Raw genomic sequence first — 21,801 nt, 5'->3', positions numbered from 1 at the left:
TTGCCCCTATGAAGCCCTCTGCTGCATCCCCTTAAACATGAGAGGTGGTGCTGAGTGGCTCCTGCAGAAAGGAAAGAGCAGTACCCACAGGAAGACTGACAACAGGAGGGCTGCGCCAAAGGTCAAGGGCATCATGGGCTCACAGGAATACTCTAGAACTTACCTTTTGTCGTGGCTGATCCGGGGATGTGACAACCACTGTATTGCAGATGGTGAGTGCAATGAAGAAGTCGAAAACATCAGACAGCTCTGGTGAGAGGTGGGCCAGTGGGTGCTCCTGGTGCCTAGCGACGGCCAGGCACCTGTCACACTCACTCACCTTCTCAAACAGCTTTGGGTCAGGTGCAATGTCTTTCTCCTGGGAAGAAAACAGAGCCTGAAGGGTGAGTCTGACCCAGTGACCTGACAAGCGTCTTGGTGCTTGACTATTGAAGGCACCCTGACTTTACCATCAGCAGTAAACGCACCTTCATCTCACACATACACATGTGCCATTTTTATAACAATAAATTATGTGTAATTTTAATTGTATGAGAATATATCTTACATATGAAATGAAATGCATATATTCTTATATATAAGATATACATGTTCTTATTATAAAATAATACATCTAAGAATATATATTAATATAACATATCATACTCAGAAAGACTTGAAAAATCAGAGAATAGGGAAAATTTAGCAAATATCACCTCAGAGTAACGTATACTTTTTGAAAAACATGCTTCTGCATTTCTTTCCAGTCGTTTTTCTATACATTTTACATAATCAAAACATTTTATACATAAATTGGTAGTTTCCATTTTCCCCAAGACATGATATTGTCTGAACTTTTCCAGGCCTTTAAGAATTATTTGAAAACACAATTATCAACAACTTCAAAAAGGATTAGCATAATTTATCTGGCCATTCCTTTATCACCAGATACAGTTTTTTCACTGCTCTGCTGATGTAAATAACACACTGATAAACTTCTGTGTACAGAAATCTTTGCCTGAATCACTAAATTTGAAAGTTTGAGCATTTCAGATATTCTTGACCGATATTGCTAAATGGATGTCAGGAAAACTTGTTCAGGGTGGTCTCCCTCCTGCCGAGTGTGAGAGCCCCCTCCCACATACCCTATATAAACCCACATAATTATGTGGATCATAATTCTCCATCATCTCTATTTAAATGGTAGCATCTCTGTGGGTTCAGAAGGACATAAAAGAATGAGGCCACCACAGAGTGAACAAAATCGACTCAGAACTCTCTGTTCTTAAAACATTTTAGCAAGGCAAGGGAGAAAGAAGTTTTATTGGATTTGAGCTCATCTAATTAACTCCTTTTTTCATTTGGCTTTGCTTTTTCATAGTTGTCATCTTGCTCTGATGTTTTAGTTATTTCATTTGGCAGGATGGACTTCCTCTCTGTCACCCCTTTCAGTGGCTCACCAGCAATCCTCTAGCCTTAGAAGCTATAGTGAAGGGGCTGTAGATACAATGGTGTTGGAAAAGATACAGTGCTGTGGGGAAAAGGTGTTGGCCAGAAAGACTTCTGCTAACTGAGCAGAGTCAACCTCCAGCAATAGCTTGTTTGTATTACCAGGCACAGACACTTTCGTTGAATACGGCATATGGAAGTGGGAAGGAATGGTGGACTCACCATGGGACTACTGAAGGCCGTGTGCTTGGACAGCATGCTGGCCCGCTTGGCCTCCGCCCGGCTGCCCGTGCGCCGGTGCGTCTTGGTGCTCTGGATCCTGTGCATGATGCGGACACTCTGGTGGCTCCCAATGCTGCCGCGCTGGGGCAGCGAGCCCCCTCTGGGCACCATCTCTTCCTCCTCAGAGTCTGCCTCCTGGTACTTGGCTAGACGCCGGGCTGTGGGCAGAGGGACAAGGGGTGACACATCATAGGGAGGCTGGGAAGACAGATCTGATTCAGAACACTCACAACCCTCACTCTCTAATGGCAAGGCCCCATTTAAAGAGGGTTTCCACTGAGGGATGGAGGACATTCTCATTTCTCTGCTCCTTCAGTCAACCTGATGAGGTTGATATTCTCAACCCCAATTCACAGACGAGAAGGTTGAGTCTCTGAGACCTTAAGGAGCTTGCCAAGGTCACAGGACACAGAGGCAGGGAGTGGAGATGGCACCCAGGCCCGTGGCCCACCAGAGCTCATGTCCTGTCCATTATGGCACAGTAGCTGTTCCCCTCCATAAACAAGTCAAGCATGGGCAGAGATGGATTCACACAGCCCCTCCGTTCAGGTGGAGTCTTGGTGTAAATACGGGCTGGATGGGTCAGTGGCTGGGAGGAAGGCAGGGCAGACGGTGAAGGCCTGGCCCAGAGTAGCTGGGTTCCAGGCTTTGCCCTTCATCCTGAGATCATGGGGCCACCTGGCTCACTGGGGCCATCAGGATGGATTACATTGAGCATCTGACTTGCAGTCAAACAAAAATAACAGTTTTCATGCTGTGTTGAAGGTACAGTGTGGGGGCTCCTTGCTCAGGGCCTGGTGGGTACTGTCCACACTCAATCTGTACAGATGAAGCACCATGCAACAGGGGGGTTCACCGTCCTCCTGGGGTTGGGGTTGCACAGCATGGACTAATGCCCCTGGGTTTTAGAACCAGCAAGCAAAGCTCCACTGAAGAGGACCTTCACTGCGATGCTACACTCAAGCCCTTAGGGGGCGCTGCGAGCAGACGTCCCTGTGGCTGCTCAGTGAATCACAGGAAGTGCATCTGTGCCGCTGTTTCTTGCTGAGGATGGCTCTGAACACGTTTTCCTGGCTTTGCCTAGTTAGTTCAGCTTGTTCCATCATGGGTGAGCCACAAGGAGACTATTCATGAGGATTACTCATTCAAAACAAGTGATTACTCAGAACTGCAAGAGCAGGCCCAATGCTGGGCAGGAGTGCAAGGTATCCTCAGACAAGGCAGCCTGGGGGAGGGGCCAAGAGAAGGGGCCTTTATATAAGGATGCCTGTGGTGTTGGGCTGTGCTGTGGGCCCAGCCTTATATTCAGCATCTTTCTTTAGAAAGACTTTTCTTTAGAGATGAGAAAAATGGAGATAAGGAAAGAGAATTCACCTGCCCATGGTTACAAGGCTGAGTAATTGCTAACGCCAGGATTCTACCTCAGGGAGCTCCTAATTCCAGGAGCAAGATTCCTCCTGCACGCCCCACCCACTCTTGGCTGACATAAGTCCCAGTTTGGTGGCAAGTGGACAACAAGGAAGAACAAAGCCAGGACATGGGACTGTCTAGCTCCTAGGCTTGTGTGTTAGGAGCTTGGTGTCCAGCATCCTGAAAAGCACACCTGCCTGTTCCACCCTCATGCAGCAGCTGTCGGATGTTAGCCTAAAAGTAGCCATCCCTCAGGCCATTGCTGGTGTCTCTGTGGTCTGCAAGTAGACAGCAGTTTCTGACCTGAAGCTGCCTTAGCGATGCCCTTGATGACGATGAGGGCAAGGAGCGGGTGATGCCTGTCCCTAGGTGTGCACTGTCACCAGGACAATAGGTCAGAGAGGGTCATGACCACCCATGGCCTCCGTGGCCAGTTCAGGTATCTGTGAGCTGGGCTCAGTGCTCAGAGCCAAACCCAGAATTCATTTTACTAATGAGACCTGAGAGGTCAGGTCATGGGAGTAACCGCTAAAGATGCTCTTGGACCCGGGTTCCCATCAATGACTGATGGCAGCACTTCTTTAAAACAGGTTGCAGAGACTCCTGGTGGTTTCAGTCTTCAGCAGAAATGCTTTCTTGTGTCTTTCAGAGGTGATGGAACCCTTTGGTTTTACGGTAAGCATTTGACAACTGTCAAATTCTGTAATCTTAGTTGGGATTCTGCTCACTGAGCCTCAGGTCCAGCTTTCAAAAGCTGCTGCTGACCTGACTTCCTAGGTCTTTGACTCCTTCACAACTAGGCTGAGTTCTGCTTTTAGGTAAATAAGCTCTTCTGCACAAGGTTGAGGAATTACAGAAAAAGGAGAAAGAGAGGGTGGACAGCTGGTGGATGGGATACCATCAATGACCGTTTATTTTGGATGGCAAATAAAACATTAAACAAAGTAGGTAAGTTCCTATGCCTTCTTGTTTAATATGACAGCTTTAATTTTACATGGACATTAGTGGATATCATGATAATTCTTGGTTTTATAAAACTCACAAAAAATCTCTTGCTTCCAACAGATCCTTGCCACCAAATCCCCCTAAAGTACAGTTTCCTATTCTTGCCCACATGCTGTCCCTCTGTTCTATATTTGCTTCTGTTTCCATGGCAAGGTCTCTTTGATGTTCTCAGATGCCGTTTCAGCAAGGAAAGGGAAGGCTGCAGAGCAAGTGCCCCCGTCAGAGGTGCGATAGCCCCAGAAACAGGACTGTGGCACAGGGACCCTTATCATGGTGCCCTCTCCTGACTTGGGTGCTTGCTGGTTACAGCCACACACTCAGCTTATGAAGTGGATGGCTCTCCTGTGTGTTTAGAGAGGCAGAGGCAGCAAAGGGTAAGGAAAGGAGAGGTGGGAGGAGGGACCGCTTGAAAAATCCAAACTGAGTGACATTTCTTTCCAGCTCCCACAGACATTGTATTCCAAGGGAAAGAATGCAGCATGAATTGCCCAATGCCATTCTGAGAATTTTCAGCTGAGAACAAGAGGACCAATGGGTGACAACAGAAACATCTCTGTCTCTTGGAGTGGTAGAGAGACTGGGTGCCTGAGAAGTTCCACAAGGATGCCCTCCTTAGTTCCCCTTGTCTGGCAAAAAATGAATGTTTAGGCAGATGCCCACCATATGGAGACCGTGCAGTGAGTGGGTGCTGTCAGCCAAGTGGAAGTGCCTTTTCCAAAAGTGCCACCAGGCTTCGGGCTCCCCAGTTCTCTGACAACCCTTCTATGTTGTATTCTTCCTCGAAAATCAGCAATCCCTGAAGCTTGTGTGCATGTGTGAGAGTGTGAGTGTGCACATGTGTGCTTGTGCATGCAGCTTTGACACAGCAGCTTTCTGGTCCAGGACCCCCTCCCCACCCACTCACCATTTGCATCATGAGAATATTCTATACCAGACACAGTGCATCTTCGGAAAACCATCTTATTCTCAGTTAAAGTGCCCGTTTTATCTGAGAAGATGTACTGTATCTGCCCTAAGTCTTCCGTGATGTTCAGAGCTCGACACTGCAGCTGTGAGTCTGTTTCTTCATCGTACAACTCTACATCCTGGTTAATGAAGTACACTTGGCAGACTTTCACAATTTCAATGGAAACATATAAGGAAATTGGGATCAAAACCTGGAAGACACAAGACACAGAATGAATGGCTGTGAGGACCAGGGAGCTGCAGAATTAGTCCAATCTATTTAAATGACAAATGACTACAACCACAGGTAGGTAAGGACTATACTGTACCTTTCAGAGCTTAAACAGGTTGGTTTAGAGTCAGTATTGGAAAAGTACTAGGATATTGGCAAAGAGTTTAAACTAGGACAGCCTATGGTGCCAGTGCAGAGCAGAAATCCACTACTGTGTTTGAAAGTATGGTAACCATGGCTTGGATAGAGGCAAGCGTTTTCATATTACTAAGTTGTGCTTGAGAGAAGCTAGGAAAGAAAAGAGAGAAAAGAGAAAAAAATCACATGACACAGTCAGAGTCATCATAAGCAAAGTTTCCTCGCACCACAGTGGCACTCTGCCCCCAGGCTGTCCTGGGGCTCATGGCCACAGGAGTGCCTGTCCCGCAGACACAACCCCACAGTTCAGAAGAGAGTCTTTTCAGAGGATGGTTTTGTGTTTAAGGACAATTTCTGTGATCTTGTACAATACAGAGCAAAGAGAAGACGACTTTCAGAAGGATATTCAGTTATGCTTTGACAATTTAAGGATAACCTCCATGAAATCAATGTTTAATTTTCTATTTTTTTGTGGAGTAACAGTATTGAACTGATGTTGATTGGCTCAGAATATCATATCTAGACTAACAGGATTCTCCTGGTAACTTAAGTAAGTTAATGCAACACCTACCACAATACTAACCCAAGGCTAGAAGAAAATTTGCATTTACAAAAAAAGACAGTGAAGTAAGACAGAGAAAGACAAATACTGTATGATCTCACTTATATGTGAAATCTAAAAAAACAAACTCATAGATACAGAGAACAGATTGGTGGTTGCCAGAGGTAGGGGGTGGGCAAAATGGGTGAAGGGGGTCAAAAGGTACAAATTTCCAGTTATAGAATAAATAAGTCATGGGATGTAATGTACGGTATGGTGACTACAGTTAACAATACCAAACTGTGTATTTGAAAGTGGCTAAGAGAGTAAATTTTAAAAGTTCTCAACACAAGGAAAAGAACATTTGTAACTATGTGTGGTGACGGACCTTAACTAACCTTATTGTGGTGGTCATTTTGCAACATCTACATATATCAAATCATCATGTTGTGCACCTAAAACTAATGTAATGTTATATGTCAATTATATCTCAATAAAACTGGAAAAAAGTTACAGAACAGAAAGAATTACTAATAAAATAATAAGTGAATTTCTTGAATAATTCAAAACCCCATATGAATCACCATAATAGTTTCAATCTCTTTTTCCATCGAACTTTTTATGAGAACAACTAGGAAATAAATTACCACTTTGAGTTCCAAAAAAGAACCCTTGCTATTTTGGAAAGTTAAATAAGGCTGTTTTCCATTGTGTGAAGCACAAGACAGCAGAGCTCCCCTCCTAGGCAAAGCTAAGCAAATGCTCACTGGTCACTCTGTGCTCCCAAGGAGGTTGACAGTGATGCTCACAGTCCCTTCTCCACTCTTTAACAGGCTTTTTGGGCATAGATTCTCAGTTAGTGACTGGGAGTCTTTGGGTAGGCATGTGAATTAGTAATGATAATAATAATAAACAATCTCACTAAATGCAGTGTGATATCCTGAATTGAATCCTGGAACAGAAAAAGCACATTAGTGGAAACACTAGTGGAATCCGAATACGTCTAGAGCTTAATTCATGGCAAAGGACCAAAGTTGGATTCCTAGTTTTGACAATGTTCCATAGTACTATGATACATTCACATCTGGGGAGCCTGGCTGAGGACACATGGGAACTCTCTGAACTATTTTTTGCAACATGTCTGTAAATCTTAAAATTATTTCAAACTAATGTTGTGATTTTTTTTAGAAGTAATTGAATAGAAAAAACAAAAGAGAAAAAATGATAAAAACTAACCCTACAATACTTAAGAATCTTAAGAACAGCAAAGGAGAATTTTACCTTGAAAATCCCCAAGAAAAGACTCTATAAATAAATTAAGTGGAAAAACAAAATGCAGCATGTTAGGCAGGTACATTCATGGTCCTCCAGATGCAGAGATTATAGGAAATTCTTGGCAGACTATGATGACTTGAAGTTCTCCTCAGAGAAGTAAAGCAATTATTGTACGATACTTAGTACTGTTACCTGCAGAACTATTATCATGGTCAAAAATGAGTACACTGCAGCTGTGACTGGGGACAAAGAGCTCCCATCAGACTCGGGAACATCGAACAATGACTTCTTCTCTTTGTACCGCCACACCCATAGTCCGTGTCCTGTAGTAACGTTCAAAGAGAAACGTCATTTATCCAAAGGAAAAATAAGAACGCTGTAGTGCAAATTAAAGCAAAAGTTTAAGACTGTGACTCAACGCAGCCACATGTGGGTTTATCAGCTGCCTTGCCACGTCAGAAAGCAAAAGCACATGGCACTGTGGCACCCACGATCAGACTGCTGGATGGCAGCAGGACCTGGACCTTTCCTCACACCATGTTGGCACTAAATGGCACCACTGGTCATAATGCAGGAATTGAAGGTGCTGGCAGCTGCCGTGGGAAACCCTCAGAAAGGAATTTCCCAAAGAGTGCCTCATAAAATGCCAGTTTTGTCAGTAGCCTCTGGATACTGCCCATTATTGTCCCTTCTTGGAGGTTCAAAATGCACTATCACAGACTCTGAGAGGCCAATGGCAATGCACATTATTTCATCATCCGGGTCTCACACCTATCTGACAACGGAAGCCCTTTTCCTGTCCCATACACCTACGTCTCCCAGACCACGACAGCCGCTGGTGCATGATGGCAGCTGAGCAGGGTAAGTGGTGAAGGTCATTTACCTAGAGGCTCAACACACTTCCCTGCAAGGTGCTCCCAAGGCAGTGTGCTGGGTCTGGGGACTTAAGGATGGAGAGCACCAGAGCCCACATGCAACCCAACTGCCAGCTCCTTCTGAGGATCCCAATAATTTTTTTCCTCTTTTCATGGAGTTCTCATTAGTAGCATGCATGCTTCTCCTGCTATTACTCTCAGTTCATCACCAGGTTACTTCTTCCACTGGAATCATTACTAGTGATATGATTAAACCATTCTTCTGTCCAAGATGTTGCCAATTCGAAAAATAACATTACTTCACCAAGCCCATTCATCTAGGCATCTCAAGATGGCCTATGCTGATGCAAACATCCCGTGATTCCAAGTCAGTGACAAAAGTGCATTTTAACTTTAGATCAGTGGATCAGGACGAGTTATGGGCAGCCTACCACGCTCACCTGGAGGCTGTCCAGCAGCACCCACTCATTTGTGACCCGTCAAGGAGACTTACCAATCGCTGAGAACAGAGACATAAAAACAAGGAGGAGGACACACCAGAGCACATCGCAGTTCATCTGCCTCTCAAGCTGGCTGCGCTTGTAGCGGGGCCCGCTGTTATTCAGCAGAGCCTTGGTTTCGTGTCCTATGGGGGAGAACGAAGGGTCACAGTGAATCAATGCCCAACAGTTAAGGGATGCACTACGCTGACTGCATGGCTTGAGGTATGATGCTGCTATCCAATAATACTTATGGGATAAGCTCAGTCAATAACAACTGTGGAGAAACACATGGGGAGAAACAGGCTAAAATGCTCAGAGAACACTTTTGGTTGAGGTATTATTAGAAGTTTTCCTTCTTTTTATTTTGCTGGCTTTCCAAATTTTCTACAATGGATAGATGCTGCTTTTATAATTAGGAAAAAAACCAGGAAGCAATGTCCAAGAACACGCAGTCCAATGTGGCCAGCCAGTGCTGTCACAGACTGCATGTGACACGGCCATGCCTACCCGCGTAGATGACGATGCCGACAACGGCCTCTGTGTTTCGGATGGTGCAGCCTCGCAGCAACAGGTTTTCTTTGTACAGCCCAGCCTTCTTCCCATTATCGTGTATGCTGTCGAGAAAGAGTTGGCATGAGTCACTCGGATGCTTACATGTTCCTTGTGGCTCAAGTAGCACTGCCTTTGGGAAGGAAGGCCTGGATGCTGGTCTTGGATGGGGAAGAGGGAAACTCAAGAGGGGTGGCTTGTCTCAGTGGACCTCTGCAAAGGCTGAGGGGGAGCTGGTGCTCACCAATAACTGGGCTTCTAGAAGCATCTCAAGAAACTGATATTTGATTGTTTACTTTGCCCATGGGCTTTGTGAAAAAATAAGAAATAGATATATTGGTCTCTGCCTCCAGTTCCTGACACTGGGCCCCTGAAACCTTGTAAGTAGGAGTGCTAGGAGAATCTTTTGTTCTAATGTTTAGTCTCTGCCCCCAGTTCCTGACACAGAGCTCCTAAAACTCTTGCAAATTCCTAAGTGATAAGAACAGTAGGAGCATCTTCTGTTCTAATATTTTGTCTTCGACCAGTTGTTCCTGACACAAGATACTAAAGCCCTTGTAATTTCCTGGGTGATAGTAGTGTCGTTTGTCCTAATGAGGCAACTCTGGGTGGGCTCTTGGATGGCTCCTGGATGGGGGCTGATCACCAGAAAGAACGAGCCATGATTAGAAGCTTGGAACTTTCAGCCTGGCCCCCTATTCTCTAGAGAGAGAAGAGGAGCTGAAAATGGAATTAAAAGTCCATCATGCTTTCATCAAACTCCCGAAAGTATGGAGTTTGGAGAGCTTCCAGGTTGGGGAACAGGTAGAGGTGCAGAGTGGAGTCCAGAGAAGATACTGAGGCTCCACATCCCTTTCTACACACTTGCCCTACGCATCTCTTCTCTCTGGGTGTTTGTCTGTATCCTTTATCATATCCTTTTATAATAAACTGGTAAACAGCAAGTAAACTGTTTTCCTGAGTGCTGTGAGCTACTCAAGCAAATTAATCAAATCTGAGGAGTGGGTCGTGGAAACCTCTGATTTATGGCCAGTAGGTGAGGAGCACAGGTGACAACCTGCACTTGTGATTAGCATCTGAAGTGAGTGTAGGGGGCAGTCTTGTGGGACTGAGCCCTTAACCTGCGGGATCTGACACTATCTCCAGGTAGATAGTGTCAGAATCAAGTTAAATTGTAGGACATCCAGCTGGTGTCGCAGATTTGCTTGATGTGGGAAAAATCCACACAACTGGAATTGGTGTCAGGATGGTCGTAGACTTATCTTCACCACAGGGATTGACCACAGCTAAAGAGGGCAGACGAGGAATGGGGGACCGAGTTGGGAAGCTGGCCAAGGAAGGCCCTGCTAGGTAGTCACCCACCCATCTCCTGCTTATCATATAGAGCACTGCTCCTCATCAGTACCTTGTGTGTCACAAAGATACAATGATTTCTCCAGTAAAGGGGATGATAGTGGTTTCAGCAACATTTTCTGCATCCTTTTTTTCTTATAAAAAGTCAAAACTTTTAGAAATGCTAATATATTAACTTTGAAATGTGGTAAATTCTATGAGACAATTTTATAAATTCGGTTTCACTGCTACTTAGATTCAGAGGGATAGTCCAAGTTCAAGCCACTAGTTGTCAAGCTCGTCTTCTTGGCTCACTAATGATGGCTGTGTCCTCACCCATGCTAGCGAGGATCCCCCCTGTGCTAGAACCACACTGGGACAGACATGGTCCCAGGAGCCTGAGGAACAGGTCACAAGAGGAGGCACTAGAGGCTTGTGGAACTAGAACTGGGGCCCAGCTTAATCTACATCAGACAGTGCCACGGAGAAGTGGGCCTTCCAAGAAGCCACCTCCTCACACCCTCAGTGGACAGCACTCCCCACACCTCCCCAACAAACCCATAGCCCAAACCCCTTCTCTGTAGTTCTTGAAGCTCACCAAGGGCCCCTGTAAATGTTTTCCCTCCCACCAGCTCCTAGCATGGTGCCATTGACACGAGAACAGAGCTGGTGTGGAGAGGTGCAAGGTCAGAAGAAGCCCACAAGGTTTCCAGGGAAACAGAACTTCCTGCCACATCTGGAGCCTAGTCTCTGGCACGAGGGGCAGGGCCACCTCTCAACCTTAGACACAACCCTGTTCTTCACAACCAGGGAAATGAATATATTTTCTGGTGAAGAAGAGAAGCTAAAACATAGAGACAAGGCCAAACTGTGTCTGGGGGGGCACACTTTCCTCAAGCCTGTTATTCACAGTGTAGCATCGGGTCCCCTGCACAAGATGTGCAAATGAGCATGCAGGAGGATGCTCAGTCAACACTGTCCATGGTTCCCTTACGGCAATTCCAGGATAGAGTAAAACTTTGCTTTAAAAAGAGATTCAAGCCTGAAAACCTCACTGCCAGCTAAAGCATCCAGAGACTAGCGTGTATAAGACATGACACTCAAAACTCGGCTCCCGCATCTGGAATGAGTGGGTGTCCGTGGCCACAGTTCTGTCTCTAACAGCCAGATCTAGCAAGTATTTCTCAGGGACAGGAGTGAAGAATGAATCACCTCAATCAAGGTTCCAGGCATGCTTTTTTAGGACAAGAGATGAACTCAATAGAAACAAAAATATTTCACATTAAGCTTTCTTTGACATGCCCAACACTTTTTAGCAACTACTGTGCTTTTTAATCAGATCAAGCCAGACCAGCACACATCCCCAGCAGGTGCATCGGCCTATATGAGGAGCATAGCCACAGGGACAAGCAGTGGACCATGGGACGAGGTCACACTCCTGAGTGAAAGACCCTGGTATCAGAAGCCAGAGGACACCAGAGGTGGGAGGAAGGGAGGCCAAGCTCCAGCAGAAGGCTGAAAAATGGCATCACCAAGCAGGCTTGGCCTCTGAAGTGCTGCCTGGGATTCTGAGTGAAAAAGTCCCTGCCAAGAGTGGAGCAGGCCCAGGGCCAAGCAGGCATGAGGCCTGACTCCAGGAGGGCACACACAAGAACATGAACCCATCAAGCTGCCCTCAGCGCCTACCTCTTTCTTATGGGTTGACTTGTGTCCTCCCCAGAATTCATATGTTGAAGTCCTAACCCTGGTATCTCAGAATGTGACTGTATTTGGAGTTAGGTATTTAAAGAGGTAATTAAGTTAAAATAAGGTCATATGAATGGGCCCGAATCCCTTATGATGGCGTCTTTATAAGAAGAAGGAATTCAGACACAGAGACAGACAAGTATAGAGATTAAGATGATGTGAAGACACAGGAGAAGACGGCTGTCGGCAAGCCAAGGAGAGAGGCCTCAGGAGAACCAGTCCTGCTGACACTTGATCTCAGACCTCTAGCTTCCGAAACTGTGGGACAATAAATTCCTGTTGTTTAAGCCGCCCGGTCTGTGGTCAGCCTGAGCAAACTGATACACCCTTCAACATTTCATTTGAGCCCTTAGAAGAGCTCCTCTAGTCCATGTGTTCAGGCCTCTGATTCATCAAACCAATTGTTTCTAAATCAAAACTGTCCAAAAGTAAAACATGATGGGAGAGCTGTCTGGTGATATGTCCTGCCCACTGGCAAGTGCCACATGCAGGCTCCTTGGGAAATGGCAGAGTTCAGCTAAAAAGTGTCCTGCCTGTCTTTTCTTCCTCAGAAGATGTGTCTCCCTGACAGCTTGCTACTGGTGATGGATCCCACGTCAGTGACCATACATCTGAGTCCCAGCGGGTGAAGGTGCTGACAGGGGCCTGCAACCCATTTCCCCCAGGGCCAGAGGCCCTAGCGCAGAAGTCCAGGGACCTTGGACAATAGACTGCAGCCGATTCCCTCCCTAGGTCACATCACCTCCAGCACCCAGAGTCCTGGGCCCTCCTCTCTGCTCCAGACCAGGTACTGGCTCCACCATCGATCCAGTCACCTGGACCAGCATCCTTGGGTATCCTTCTTTATCCCTCCTCCCTTATTTTTACATCCACTCAAACATCAGTCCTCAATTTCACCCTCCTCAATGGTTATTTCTTTAACCCACCTCCTTCTCACTCTCTGTGCATCATTGCCCTAATTCAGCTTTCCACAGTTCTCTGCCAGAAACTGCAAAACACCCCTTGCTGGCCCAGTTGCCACCAGCCTTGGTCCCTCCTGTCCATTTCTCACACAATCCAGACCAACCTTTCAGTGTGCATGTCTGAATGTTACATTCTCCTTGGAGAATCCTGTATGAACTTCTTACTTCCTCTAGCTTGGAATGCATGACCCAGCCCACTCTGCAGCTCTTTCTGGATCCTTTCTGTGCAGGATTTCAGCCCCAGCCACCCAACACTACACAACCTGCTATCCATGCTGCCTTTCACCCCAGCACAGCCCGTGCCAGCCTCTCTGCCTGGAGGAGCTGGGCCTGCTGGCCTGGGCTCACATTTTGCAGGCTTCAGGAAGATTCTCTGTGCTAAGTACCCAGGCCCTGCAGCCAGGAGACTGCAATATTCTTCTGTGCTTCCTTGTCTCCACTTCTAAATATGGGACTCATACTTTGTTCCAGTTTGCATCCCTGATGTTCACCTCAGTGCCCAGCAAATGCTGAAGGTTGCCTTGCCCTTGGCTTCAGGTTGGGTCCATCCACTGAAGATGTCAGAAGGACAATGGAGGAGTGGACAGAGGCAAAAGAGGATGGGGGGCTTATTCCCTGGCTCCCCCCAGGGAGAGAGCACTGGGCTGACCATGCCCCTGGACCAGGGCTGTGAGTCTCCTCAGGTGGCCCCGAGCATGAGTCCCTGGTGGCCACTTCTTCCCTGGGACTGTTGGGCCTCACAGTGGTGACAGCTCAGCTGCTACTAACCCTTGTGGCTCCCCTAAGCTCCACTCGCTCCACTCTCCAGGAGAAAGGGACTTTAGTGGATAGACCCCTCCACTTACGCAAACCTGAGTGCTTGATCCTAAGGGTACCCTGACTGACACAGGCAAGGTGGAAGGAACGATAGATAATTCCTTCCACTGTCAAACTCTGGGCAGAACTTTCTTTAAAATTATAGTTTTTTAAAATTATCAGGTTTTTGCTTATCTATGGAAGTGCAGAAATGACTAACCATGTGCCTTTTGCCAATGTTAGATTTTCTTGAGTTGTAAATATGTTAGTTAAAGGTGCCAAGGTAAAATAAAAATACTCCAATTTTAAAGAGTCTAGTTGATGAGGTTATAGTTCATCTTAATGCCTGGTCATTGGTAGTGAGGACATTTGAGACATAAGCCCACACAAAGCTCCATCCAGATGCTGGGCAGGAGGGATGCGGGACATGAAGGCTCTGCTTTTAGTAATGACCCTGATGTGGTCTCCTGTGAGGTGACAGCGGTCGTGGAGCACGTCATCTGCCGAGGTGGCGAGGCAGCCCCAACAAGCACGTCCTGGGCTCTAGACGGCAGCCGGTGCTCATGCAGTCCTGTGTGGTTGCATGAGACTCCACAACACTCAGGAGGGAGCTCAGAAGCTGTTCTGTGGAGGACTTTGGGGTAAGAAATGGGACACAGCTTTACCAGTTGAAATGGAATTTTGCATCAGAGGACTAAACCAATCAACTTTTTTGCTTTATTTTTTAGGGGTAAGGGGAAATGTTTGATTGACTGCTGGCTTCAAAGGCCACCCATGGTGTGCCATGAAAGTGGCCGACCACAGCCAAGCAGGGCACCCTGAGCTGCCAGGTGCACTGGCCTCTCTGGGCAGTGGAAGGCCAGGGGCTGAGGGCAACTCAAAGGGTTGAGAGTGCTGTTCCTTCCAGTTCCTAATTATGAGGATTTCATTGGCACTTAGGTACACAGATTGCATTAAAATGCACCCAAATAATGAAGCTCCTGACACTTTTTCTTTCTTTCTTTTTTTTTTTTTTGCTGAGGAAGATTAGCCCTGAGCTAACATCTGTGCCAATATTCCTCCACTTTATATGTGGGTCAAAACCACAGCATGGCTGACAAGTGGTGTAGGTCCGCATCCCGGATCTAAACCCAAGAACCGGGCCACCAAAGTGGAGCACACCAAACTTAACCACTACGCCATGGTGCCAGCCCTCAACATTTTTTTTTTTTAACTGCTTGAGATATGTTTCATATACCATAAAATTCACCCACTTAAAGTGTACAGTTGAGTGAATTTTTTTTGTATATTCACCAAGTTATGCAGCTCTCACTATCAGCTAATTTTAGAATATTTTCATGACCAGAAAGAAACATGGTACCCACTGACAGTCACCCCTCATTCCCATCCCACCTCCACCTCCTGGCAACCACTAATCCACTCCTGTCACTGAAGATATTTGTATTGTGGACATTTCATACCAATGGACTTGTACACTACAGCTAACACCACTCTCTTGCACAAAGCGTTCTAATTCAAGACGTCCTTCACACATACTCCTTCACTCTGTTCTCAGGTCAGTCATTGTTGCTTCCAGAATTAGGAGGGAGTGAGGGCTCGGAAACGCAGGATGACTCTCTTTAGGCCACCTGTCCAGGGGAGGAGGAGAGCTGGAATTCAGACTTGGGTATTCTTGCTTGCAAACCCAAGCTTAGTTCTCCAAGTGCAAAAGACTAAGGTTCGAAGGTCGGACTGGCTGGTCCAAATAAGACTGAAACCTACTGAAACGGCTGTCGGCTGGGCTCAGCCTGCAGGTTGGGCTCCCTGGCATGACTGAGGCAACAGGGCACAGCTGTGTCAAGGCTGAAAGGAGGCCACCCTAGGCAGATAATGAGAGCAAGCCAACCAGCAAACCAGGAAACTGGCTCGGCTGCTGCTCAGCTCCCTGGTCTAAACTGCAGGTCTACTGCCCAGGTTAGCTCCACCCCTGAGCATCAGGACCAGTATGAGGCTGAGGCCCCCCTCTGGCTGCTGACAGGACTCAGGGGTGTGAGCAGGCTGCTCCCCTCTCCTCTGCACTCTTCCTGCAGCAGTTCAGCCTGACTTTCTGGGGCCAGAGGGCTGCTCACTCTGGTTGCACCCCAGAGCCACGGAGGGAGGAACTTTTAACACCCTGACATTCCTGTAGCAAATCCAAATTCCCCACCTGGTAGATGTGGCAAGTCACAATGACATGGGGGTCTAGGCACACAGATGGCCAGGACTTCGGCCCAGGCTAAGGGGCGAGACTCAGGGCAGCCAATTTGTTGGAAAAATTAAGGAAAAAGCCTGGCAAGACTGGAGAACAGAATGGGAAAAGATTTCACACAGGGGACAGTTGCCCTCTTCACGTTTCTCTCTCAGGCAACATGTCAAGGAGGACACTGGTGCTGGGAACCCTTGCCCCAGTTGGCCTGGCTGGTGACAGCATCCATCTGAGGGGCCGCCTTCTGAAGGAGGCAGCGGGGGCGCTGAGTGAGCCGAGGGCTGCGTGTGGGGGTGGTGTGGCACTGGGGCTGAGTGAGGATTCACGGGACACTGCCCCTCATTGGTCACCACCCTCTCCACACAAGGAAGTCGCCACACCCCATCACATGCCCCAGAGAGCTCTACCAGCTTGGCCTTTTGTGTCTTCTCTCTTCCTAACAAAAGCCCCTGCTCTTTTTTTGAAGATTAGCCCTGAGCTAACATCTGCCACCAATCCTCCTCTTTTTGCTGAGGAAGCCTGGCCCTGAGCTAACATCCATGCCCGTCTTCCTCTACTTTATATGTGGGACGCCTGCCACAGCATGGCTTGCCAAGTGATGCCATGTCTGCACCTAGGATCCAAATTAGAGAACCCCGGGCCGCCGAAGTGGGACATGCGAACCTAACCGCTGAGCCACTGGGCTGGCCCGGCTGATCTTTTTTTGAGGCTTTCATTTCTGGCCCTGTCCCTCCTTTTTAAGCCACATTTCTGTAAAGAGTGGTTAAGCAATATAATTCCTCTTCCATCTCCTGCAATGTGGAGTCTGCCGTCTCAGGCTCCCCTGGCAGTGTGGTCCTCTCTTCCTAGGCTCCCTGTGAGGTCTAGCATTCTACAGACCTCCTTCCTAAACATCCCTGCTGTGCCTCCACTGCTGGGCATCGCCCTTGGAACTGCATTCCTGTGACAACAAGGCCTCCTGCTCCTGACTGCTGGGGCTACCATGTCTTCGTTCCTTCCCTCTCTTCCCTAACCCTCTGCCCCACCTTGGCCTGGCCTCATCCCTGACTTCAAACATGACCTCTACGCAGATGGTTCTCAAATCTCTACCTCCAGCTCCCACTCCCCTGATTTCTTGACCCATATTTTTTTTTTTCTGTCAGCTGGGTCACTCCACCTGATGCATTTGCCAGTTCCTCAAATTCAGGAAACCTCAAAACCCCATCTTTCTTCGTCCTATAGCTTCTCTGACACATATACTGAAGACAAACCATCCTCCCAGCCACCTCTTCAATTGGATCTTCCTGCCTGGACACATTCAATCAGCTACCTCCCTCCTGACTCTTCTCTCTCCCTGCTCTACAGTATTATCTCTAATAGTAATATTAACAAGAGTAGCAGTAACCATAATAGCGGCGGATACTTATTAACCCACCCACCCTTCTGAAAGCTTTCTGTGGACTCAACTGACTAAACTTTGCACTGATGACACAAGGAGCTCCTGTAATTCTCCCCATTACAGAGATAAATCAAGTCAGGTTGTCTACTTGAGGTTATTTGGCTGGACAGTGTGGGCTCCAGAGTGCTCCAGCCTCAGCACTGAGCCACACTGTTTAATCTCCTACCACAAAGGTAGTTCCCTGAGGGTGGGCCCGAGAGCTGCTGACTTAGGGGTGAATTGCCTTCAGTGTTAATCCAGCTCTAGCGCAGGCAGCAAAGGGGTGAGCAGTCGTCGGAGCATAAGAGCGCCACACCTTCCAGGGCTCCAGGGGGACCCCAGAGATGCAGAGGAGACTGACTACAGTGAGGTGAGGTGTACAGTCTTGGAGAAGGACGTCTACCCTTTTTCCGTGGTAGTGTTGGCCCCCAAAAATTACCCCATGAGCAAGAACGTCCACAGAACATTCTCTCTAGAGGTTGACACTGCCTCCTTCACAACAGGTAATTCAGGGTCTTTGGAAACCCAGTACCTGCTCTGTTGAGAGATTCGTGGTGGTGTTGAGAATGGTGCCATGTGAGTGAGGTCCTGCGGACACCAGGTCAAGGGGTCCTGGAGAAGATAGCCCAGGGGCCAGAGAGGTTAAAAGTCCACAGCAGACCAGTTATGTGTGAGTAGTTGAGTATTCTCCCCCAAACTGTACATACTACATTTTAATGTTTCCTTATGAGTTTTGCCCTCCTTTAATTGGTTCCTTGAAGGGATGATCTGACATTTTCCAAGTTTGTGATCCTCAGGCAAGAATCAGGGCAATTTCAGTGTTACTGGGCCATCACTCATCAGCAGACAAATTTCACCCTTTACTGTTAACACTTTTTATTTGTTGATTCAGCCCACAACATGACGGAGAGCCTACTGTGTGCTGGGCACAGGCAATGTTGCTGGAGGTGTTTGTAAAGCAGAAGATTCAAACTTATACCAAAAGCTCTGGGAAGTGGAGCCCACTTTCAGAAGCAGAAAGTGGGGCAATGCGTCTATGTGGGGGGGGGGCACTCTGCAGCTGGACCGCTAAGCAGCAGACTTGTCAGCTCCCACCTTGAGTGGGAGAGCCGGCCAGAAGGCCCCGAATTCTCCAGACAAGAAATCTAGGCCTGCAAGAGTTGACTGATGCACAAAAGATTGAGCAGGAAATCAGGGTAAGTCAAACCTGTGCCCTCAGGTTCTTGCTTACACATCTCCTTTCGTTCTTTGTGAGGTCACCTCCGACTGCCCTGGTGTGCAACTCAGTGACTCCTTCATTCTCCCTATTCCCTCCCATGTTATTTTTCCCCACACCAACTGCCTACACACACACACACACACACACACACACACACTATTATTCTTATTGAAATTTCCAAATGTATATGAAAGTAGAGAGACTAGTATAATTACCTCCTGTGTACCCAGAGCCAGCTTCAGTAAGGACCAACACATGGCCAATCCTGTGTCATTTATCCACCTTTTCTATCTTTCTGTTTTGGAGCAAGGGACTGGACTATTTGACATATTATATCTTGTACTTATTGTTGTGTTTATTGTCGCCCTTTTCCTGTAACTAGATGAAATGAACATAGAGGCAGGGATTTTGTCTATTCGGTTCATGGTATGATCCTCAGAGCCTTGAAGAGGGCCCAGTATTTTGTAGGTGATCAACAAATATCTTTTCAATGGGTAAAATCATAAAGGAATGAATGAATGAACTCCACCCAGGCTCCAGGTGTCTGGTCCCTGAGCTACCATTAATGGGGCCACAAGTAGTCAGCTACCCTTCCCTTGTCACTCCCTCACCTTCCCAGGAACCAAGAGAGGAAGGAAAAGCAGTCACTCTTCATCACAGGCTGCTCTGATGAGTTCCTACTGCATGTAGGATCTTACCAACTCGTCCCATAAGCAACCAAGAAGGCTCAGGTGTAGGGCAACACTCCTCAAAGGTGCACAACATGGCAAAGAATACGAATACTATTTTAGAACTGGTTTGTGTGTGTGTGTGTGTGTGTGTGTGTGTGTGTGTATACAGAGACACATTTAAATATACAGTTTGTCAAATAGGATGACCACTTCAGGCAGATGTAGGATACTCACATGCAACCACGAAACCTAGTCAGGTCGTTGTTTGGCTTCTCACACTCGATTACGCTGGTGAAGGTCAAAGGATTGAATTCAGAGACCTAGAATAATATAGCATGTAGACATTAGAGAAATATGGACTCAGACTGCTCTGTTCTAAAAGGCACTTGATTTTCTGTCTGGCATCCATGGCAGGGAAATGTTACGGGAAGAAGGTCTCTGTCTAGTAACCTTTACAGAATCCCCATGCACACAGCACTTAGACCATGCTTCTTCCTTTTTATAAAGAATGATAACTAATCATTATAGAATGAAGAGAAATTAGTAGAATAGTGAGTGAGTGAGCTGAAAGGATTGTAGCTCTAATGCAAAGTAAGAGAATATGAGATTACAGCAAAGGAAGCCACTAATGATGGGAAGGGATGAATGAGTTTCTTCAGAAAGACCAGCACCTTCCAATTTTCTATACAGATTCAGAGAAGCAAATTCCATCTGGAAAATAGGAAATTATAATAAACTATCATTTCCTCAATGTGTGCTAAAAATCCTTCACATATATTTGAAGAAAAACGTTTAAATAACCAATGTGTAAGGCAGTAATTTCTTTATTATTCTGCTTGATGAAAAAATGACAGCTCACCCCAAAGAAGGTCTTTCATTTAGAATTTTGTGACTGATAGATATAAAAGTGCCATAGAGCATATGAAGAGATCAGGAGTGGAGAGAGGGAGGAGAGGGAGGAGGCAGAAAGGAAGGAAATATAGAAAATAAGCCTTTAGTATAAATAATGGGCAACAATTCATGGATTTTTTAAAAATCAGCTCTCTCTTATTAAGCTTGTCATTCGCTTTTCTCTATCAAGTGTCACAACATGGTGAAAAGTCAAACTGTCTTTGCTCACACAAGTAAATCATCACAAAAAAAAGTGCAACTGGTAAAAAATCACAGAACTGGCAGAAACATGGTTGACCCCACCCCAGATAATTATTACTCCACTATGACAATGCAGTCCCTGGCACAGAATACAGCCATAAAGGTAACCACTCCAAAGGCAGTTCTGACCATTTTCAGTGCGTCCTGTAGGTTCAAGAGAAGACTCACTAGATGATAGTAGCGCAATTCAATAGCTAAAATTAAAATGTCATTTTAAAAAGCTCTTCTTGGACTTTAATTAGCCATCAGCCCCTCTCCTTGGACTGGAATGGCCTCTGGTTCTATTTCCAGAGTGAGGCTATGTTTCCAGAGCCCCGTGTGGATTATCTTAAAGCCAGTTGGGTTGCTTTTTCCAGGGCAGACATCTGCAGATATAGCGTCCAGGATGGCCATGAAGGGAGTAAGTTCCAGAACATGCCAGGATTATTCTTGGCAGACAAGGAGGGGAGACTTAAAATACTCTGTCTCTGTTTATTATTCTTTCTAAGAAAAATGTACTGTGCATGGCTCAGAAATGGTAGGACATTCTGTCTCTGAGACTCCAGAGCTGCATTCATAATGTTCTACCAATGATCATATACATTGGGGAATGTGTATGGCCATGGCACCAGATGCCTGGCTTCATCTGCTTCGTCTGGAATTGGGGAGGATTTTGAGGATTTTTACAACTGGAGAGATCTTTAGAGACTGTTATGAGTTGAACTGTGTCCCCCATCCCTACCCCCAGAATTCATATGTTGAAATCCTAATCCCCAATACCTCAGAATGTGACCATATTTGGACACAGGGTATTTAAAGAGATATTCAAGTTAAAATGAGGTCATTAGGGTGAGCCCTAGTACAATCTGACTGGTGTCCTTACAAGAAGAGGAAATTTGGACACAGACAAGCACAGAGGGACGATCATGCAAAGAAAAAGGGAGGAGATGGACATCCACAAGCCAAGGAGAGAGGCCTCAGAAGAAACCAACCCTGTGGACATTTTGATCTCGGACTCCCAGGCTCAGCACTATGAGAAAATAAATGTCTGTTGTTTCAGCCACTCAGTCTGTGGTATTTTGTTATGGCACCCCGAGCAGACTAATACAGAGCCCATCTTTGAGTTTCTCATTTTAAAAGGG

The 21,801-nt window shown here is 46.6% G+C and overlaps 1 protein-coding gene across 1 annotated transcript in view; it reads right to left on the bottom strand.

The window, feature by feature from the left end:
- ATP10A (ATPase phospholipid transporting 10A (putative)) overlaps positions 1–21,801 on the bottom strand; it is a 176,718-nt gene that overhangs the window by 43,665 nt on the left and 111,252 nt on the right. Inside the window, 7 exon segments of the mRNA XM_046654707.1 lie at positions 164–358; positions 1,651–1,868; positions 5,030–5,282; positions 7,449–7,579; positions 8,625–8,756; positions 9,121–9,227; positions 19,763–19,848. Coding sequence (XP_046510663.1) covers positions 164–358; positions 1,651–1,868; positions 5,030–5,282; positions 7,449–7,579; positions 8,625–8,756; positions 9,121–9,227; positions 19,763–19,848 — 1,122 coding nt within the window.

The sequence above is a fragment of the Equus quagga genome, chromosome 2, assembly GCF_021613505.1.
Source record: "Equus quagga isolate Etosha38 chromosome 2, UCLA_HA_Equagga_1.0, whole genome shotgun sequence".
NCBI classification, from domain to species: domain Eukaryota; kingdom Metazoa; phylum Chordata; class Mammalia; order Perissodactyla; family Equidae; genus Equus; species Equus quagga.
Note: the sequence above shows the minus strand (reverse complement) of the source record. Positions and strands in the feature narration are given on the sequence as shown.